General features: G+C 64.5%; 2 protein-coding genes across 8 annotated transcripts in view; both read right to left on the reverse strand.

Annotated features, from left to right (window-relative positions):
* Positions 1-2878, reverse strand: part of Card9 (caspase recruitment domain family member 9) — an 8124-nt gene extending 5246 nt beyond the window's left edge. For 2 of the 7 annotated variants that reach the window (XM_033759256.1, XM_033759259.1), the window contains exons 1-4: positions 2536-2878; positions 1437-1633; positions 1074-1211; positions 2-481 (exon numbers count right to left, since the gene is read on the reverse strand). In XM_033759256.1, coding sequence (XP_033615147.1) covers positions 2-481; positions 1074-1211; positions 1437-1620 — 802 coding nt within the window. In that variant the 5' untranslated portion in view covers positions 1621-1633; positions 2536-2878. The other 5 variants (XM_010608875.3, XM_033759258.1, XM_010608877.3 and 2 more) reach the window with 5 other exon arrangements.
* Positions 2879-3729: 851 nt separating this feature from the next.
* Snapc4 (small nuclear RNA activating complex polypeptide 4) overlaps positions 3730-5902 on the reverse strand; it is an 18673-nt gene continuing 16500 nt past the window's right edge. Inside the window, exons 23-25 of the mRNA XM_010608971.3 lie at positions 5610-5901; positions 4989-5108; positions 3730-4445 (exon numbers count right to left, since the gene is read on the reverse strand). Coding sequence (XP_010607273.1) covers positions 4995-5108; positions 5610-5901 — 406 coding nt within the window. The 3' untranslated portion in view covers positions 3730-4445; positions 4989-4994. The remainder of the gene's footprint in view (positions 4446-4988; positions 5109-5609; position 5902) is intronic.

The following is a 5902-nucleotide window of genomic DNA, read 5'->3' on the forward strand; positions in this document are numbered from 1 at the left end:
GCCGCGGCCTCCAGCTCCTGCACCCGCGACTGCAGCAGGACCTTCTCCTGCTGCAGCTCCCACAGCCGCTCCTGGCTGGGCCGCTGCTCCATGGCGTGCCGCAGCTTCAGCGTGTGCTTGCGCTCCACCTTGCAGTCGTCCTCCGCCTTCATGAGGTTGTGGCGCAGCCGGTCCACCTCCAGCTGCAGATCGCGGGTGCGCATGAGCGCGGCGCCCTTCTCCTCGCTCAGGCGGGCCAGGCGCATGGCCAGGTCGTAGTTCTCGTCCTTGCAGCGCTTGAGGTCGCGCGCGCCGGCCTCACACTCCTCTTTGAGCCGCCGCACGCGCTCCTGGTGCTTGCGCAGCAGGCTGTCCTTCACGCGAAGCTCCTTGATGAAGTCATCCTTGGAGCTCAGCAGCGCTGTCAGGTCCTGCACCTTCTTCTGCAGCTTCATGACCTCGGTCATCAGCAGCTGCGTCAGGCCTGACTCCCCCGACGCGTCTGGGGCCCAGGAGGCAGCAGGCTGAGTCAGGATGGCCGCTCCAGGATAGGCTCAGGCAGAGACCCAGCGATCCCCACACTGACCCGGAGCCCCCTTGTCCAGGCTGGGAAATATCCGACAGGCCCAGGAGATGGGGCTTCAGGAGGTCTGAGCCACTCACTAGCGGTGGACGGTGCTAAGGCCACGAGGCCCACACCGCTGCAGCCACCCCACTGGCCTCCTCTAGAAGCCAGCAGGACCCCCACACCCTGAGGGGCAGGACAGACACTCTTGCTCTAGGCTAACCTTTCCACTCAGGGCCCACCTGAGGCTTGGAGGGCAGAGGGATGGGGTGGGGCCTGCTTCAGACCCGCCCCGCCCTCTGTACAGGTCCCACCTCCCCTTCCGTATAGGCCCCTCCCTCAGTAAGCCTAGATCAGACCCCGCCCCTGGCCCCTCTCTCATATAGGCCCTGACCCAGATGGGCTCTCTGCTCCACCCACAGGTACCCCATCTGCCCGGCCTTACGTCTAGGCTCCGCCCCCCCCCAGTATAGGTCTTGTCCTCTTCAGGGCCTGACGAGGCCCGGCTCTGTCCCGCCCCACCCCTCACCGATGATCATGGAGAAGGCTCGGGCGGGCTCCTTGCCGGTGACCTTCTTGTACAGCTGCGGGTAGTAAAGCTCCAGGCTCTCCAGGAAGGCCACGTAGCCCTTGTGGCCAGTCCGCTGCAGGATGTCCAGGAGCACACCTGCAGGCCGCAGAGCAGGCTGAGGCCGGCCCGGGGCAAGCAGAGGGGGCCACTGGCCCGGGCACGCTGGGCAAGGGTGGACCCCGGGCTGCCAGCGTCCCCTCCACACTCCTGGGCCCTGCCAGCAGAGGACAAAGTGCTGCCTGCTCACGCAGGACAACGCGGGCCTGGCCCCTCTCGGCCCCTTTCCAGCTCGGCTCCCGGGGTGCTGGGTGTGGCACTAACCCACTTTGCGCTTGCGGATGACCAGGCTGGGGTCGCTGAGCACCTGCTCCTCGTCATCGGGGTTCAGGACCTTGCACTGCCTCAGGTAGGGCGTGATGCGCGAGGGGTCGATGACGGAGATGAGCCTCACGCGGAAGCCTTCCAGGGCGCTCCAGCACTCCTCGTCGTTCTCGTAGTCCGACATGGTGGGCGGCCGGCTGGGGTCGGGGACAGCTGCTGAGGCACAGGGACCGCCAGCCCTCGGGGCCAGCCGTGCCCCTTCACCTCCACTGCCGCCTCCGTGTTCTCTCCGAGCCTCAGGAAGGGCAGGTGGGTCCGAGGGCAACTCTCCCAGCACTACCACCCACTTGGCCTCTGCCTCCACACCCCAAGGGCCCTGCAGCCCCCCCAGGCTGGGTGACAGGCAGGTTGGTGGTGGCCCTCCCACTTCCTCATTCCCGACAGGCCAGTGCCCTCCTGTCCTTCCTACCCTTCCGTCGGCTGCTGATGCAAGACCTCGGCAGCTGCCTGTCACTGAGCTGCCCCGGGAAGGCTGGTGAGGTCTGCCGGTGGAGCACGGCTTTCACCCTGCCGGGTGCAGGCACACTGGGAGAGGAAGGCTCCGTCTCCCCTAGCCGGGAGCTGCTGCGGTAACTTCTCAAGGTTCTCTACCACCCCCAGCGCTCCGGCCCTGATAAGGTCTGGCCCCGGCCACCCGCTTGGGGATGGCCACCACTGGGACCCCCACTGACAGCGCACAGGTGAAGCTGCTACTTCAGGACTTGGCCAAGGCGACTGCAGCCAGGGCCTGTGCCTCTGGCTGTGGGTCCTAGCCAAAAAGTTGCTATGGCAGGCCCAGTCCTGAGGGACTTCTCAGTTCTTCTGTACTTCCTGCCATCCTGTGCGGAGTCCCAGTGACAGTGGTCCTTGGACCACTAGACCATCGCCTGCCTGTCTAGTCCCAACCCTCCCGTGGCCCCACATCGGACTGGACGTGGAGGCCCACCTCCAGCCTGTGGGCGCTGGAGGCTGCTCTGGGGCACCTGCCCAGGACCCAGGCAGAGCTGATGCCGGTCCTCCCCGCCCAGTCACCTTTCCGAAAAGTGCCAGCCCGTCCTACCTCAGGGTCCTGACAGAGCCACCTGCCCACTGGCCCTGGCTACAGCTGCCAAGTGTCTGAGAGATGCTGCTTGCCTCCGGGCTGGAGGGAGTGTGGAGCCGGGGAGGCAGGCTGTGCACTTCCTGATGGGTTCTGGGTTCTCCCGCAGGGGGACAGTCCCTGCTGGCCTGCCTTGATTGGCCAGCCCAATAGCTCTGGGTGGAGCCCAGGAAAGTGGAAGTCCTCAGGAGCGGAGCCTTATCTCCTGCCCAGGGCTGGGTCCTAGGTCCTGGCACCAGGAGATGTAGAAGGGGAGGCAAAGGTACCCCTAGAGCTGGAGGAGGCCACCCCCACCCTCCACCCCACCCCACCTCGACACAACTTCCGGAGGTGTCTCCACCAAGGTGTCCTGTTCCTGACACCTCCACCTGCTGACGGAGTTAGGCACAGAGGTCAGGCCTATAGGGGTGATGGAGAGCTGGCAGCCCCGAGAGGAACCCTAGGGGACAGCCAAGGGCGCACGACATGGGGCTCAGGAGGCTGCTGCAGCCCACAGGAAGTCAGGGCCCAGCCTGTGAGCCTCACACTGCCACCAGCCCACGGCCCGACCTGAGTACCTGACCTCGGTTCTCACCATGCGGGCACCCTTGGGACACATGCAGTGGATCAGAGCAGCCCCCAGAGGCTGCTGCTGACTGCATAGGGGTCTTCTGTAGACTGGGCCTCTGTCCCCACCTCGGTGGCCCTCAGGCCTCAGCCCTGAGACGGGCAAGGGAAACCCCTAGGCCGCACCTCAGCCGGTGTAGCTGGTTTGACAGCACTGCCACCTGGCTTGCTGGGTTGGGTTGAGGCAATAGCCACCAAGGAGGCAGCGGGCAGGAAAGGCAGGAAGCTGGAGCACAGCAGGGCTCCCCAACAGCCCCTTCCTTCAGCCTTAGACCCCCGGGCACCCTGTGCCTGGGCTGGGCTCCACGGGTGTGGCAGTGACCCCACAAGCCTGGAGGCAGCACTGCTAGACATCCTGCCTGCCTGAGCCTCCTCCATGCCAGCACAGGGATTAGGGCTGGGAAGCTGGCACTGAGCCCCCCGACCCAGTGTTCGCCATCAATGAGAGGGGATAATGGGTCTTCCTAGGGGTGTATGCTCTTAAAAACACCACCTGAAGGTACGAGTCAGTAACTCAAAGATATCTGGAAAATCCCCAAATGTCTGAAATGAAGAAACCTCTAAAACCCCACAGGCAAAGGAAGTCCCAAGGACAGCAGGTGCTTGGCAGAGGGCACAGGCCCTGGAAGGGCACCCAGCAGCTGACAACTGCTGAAGCCGAGTGGAAGTCTGCAGGAGCCTCGGGCTGGGACTACACAGGTGCCCGCATCACAGGGAAGGGCAGGTGGAGGGGCCGCGGCCTGGCCCCCACCACGTGGTGCCAGCACAGAAGGAATTCAGAGGGGAAGGGAGCTGCTGCCAGCTGCAGGAAGCCACCGACTATGGCTCTGGGGAGCCAGCTGGGCAAGGTGTGGGCAGCGCCATGGCCACTCCTGTCCTCCCCACCTCCCCATGCTCCACGAGGTGCTGGGAGGTGGCCAGGGTGTGGGAGGCTGTGAGAATCCCGTGGTAGTGCCAGGAACACCCCCAGAGCTGACTGTGGTGACCACAGAGGCCCAGGCTGGCAGCCTGAGATGGGCACGCTGCCCAGTGCTCAAAACAAAACCACAAAAGTCTGTCCTGCTTTTAATTAAAAAATGGCATTTAGTTTGTTCCTTCAAACACCAGACTCCTGCTAGGGCCCAGCTGAGACGGCTTGGATACCATGTGGAGAGATCAGTCTGTGGCCAGCAGTGCGTGGCCTCTGATTGCGTCCTCTTCAGGGTGGGGTGGCCTTGCCTCTGCTGGTGCCAGGCATGGGCTTCTGGGCCCCAGGAGTCCTTGTCCTGAAACGGAGGGGTGCCCCGGTGTGTGGGCCCAACCTGCAGCCAACTGCACTGTCTGGCCGCCTGCAACCTCCTCCACAGGCTTCAGGGCCTGCCCCTCTCCTGGCCCTGCCCACTCTGGCCCACTTGCCTCCCCTCTGGTCTCAGCCACGGCGCACTCAGGGTCCCCACCCCGGGCATCCGCTGTGCAGGTCCTGGGTCCCAGTGGTCAAGGAGACACTGTGGGCAGCAGGCTGACACCATCAGAGGGACATGGAAACAGATGCCAGGAGAGCAGCGCCAGCTTGGGGGAGGCCAGGAGGGAGGTGCTATGACCCCAGTGGGGGAGGGAAGTGGTCTCAGCCGGAGGGATGCCGAGCAGAGGGGACAATGTCGCAGCCAGCAGGAAGGGGTGGGAGAGGCTGGGTACAGAGCCCTGGGTGGGGAAGATGGAGGACAGGGTGGGATAAATGTCCCTGAAGGCCCAGCCTGCCCACTGAACTCTGCTGCCCTGTGATCCCAGCACCACCTCTCCTGGGTGCGGACCGCCTCCTCAGGCCTCACCTGTGCTCACTGCTGCCTCCTCCGCTTCCGGGCGTGCCGGCCATGCCGGGTCCTGAGTACATCCAGGTCGTCAGAGGCATCCAGGCAGGAGACGAGGCCCTCGCCAGAGCTTGGGGTTCCCTGAAATAAAAGCCAGGTAAGGGGAGAGTGAGGCCTCCTGGGGACAGAACAGGGAGTAGGGTGCGGAGGACCCGAGGACAGGGCTGAGCCAGGCCTTCACGGGTCTGCGCAGGCCCCAGCTTTCTGCTGTCCTCTCCCCTAGTAGGGTCTTCAGTCCCCTTAAAGGAGACTTGAATGGCTGAGCAGCTGCAGATGAGCACAGGAGCCTCCTTCCCCAGCCACATGGGCCTCAAAGCCTGGAATCCAGAGTGGCACTGCCTCATGCTGGCCATGGACAGCTAGGGACAGAGGCCATGTCCCCCTAGGGCGGGGCACAAATGCCTGAGATCCGCCTGGTAAAGGGGAGGTTCCATGGGGGCTCACAGTGTGCAGTGGGAGGACAGAGAGCCCCATACACTTCCGTTACAAGTTCTTGTGAGGAAGCAGGGGAAAGGCCTTGCAGATGCAGCTAAAAGCTCCTGAGCAGAAGAGACGTGAGGCTGCTCCTCCCGGCACCCTCACCTGCACGGGGCTCCTGGGTGCCGACCCGGCCTGTGTCCCATGGGGTGTGCAGTGTGGCCGCTCGTCCCTGTCCCCGTCCTCAGGCTCCAGCCCACTCAGGTCCTCGTCATCAGGGCCTGACCTTGTGGCTGCCGAGAGGGTGGTGGGGACGCCGTCAGGGGGCAGAGTGGCCAGGAGCGCAGGGAGGGTGAAGACCGCTAGGAACCGTGCCTTCAGCAAGAGGTAGGCTGGGTTGTCCTGCAGCTGCCTCCGCACCAGCTCCAGTGAGGCCTGCCACGCTGCAGGCCCGGCCG

This window comes from Fukomys damarensis, unplaced genomic scaffold, assembly GCF_012274545.1.
Source record: "Fukomys damarensis isolate Sample0158 unplaced genomic scaffold, DMR_v1.0_HiC HiC_scaffold_36, whole genome shotgun sequence".
In the NCBI taxonomy this organism is placed as follows: Eukaryota; Metazoa; Chordata; class Mammalia; order Rodentia; family Bathyergidae; genus Fukomys; species Fukomys damarensis.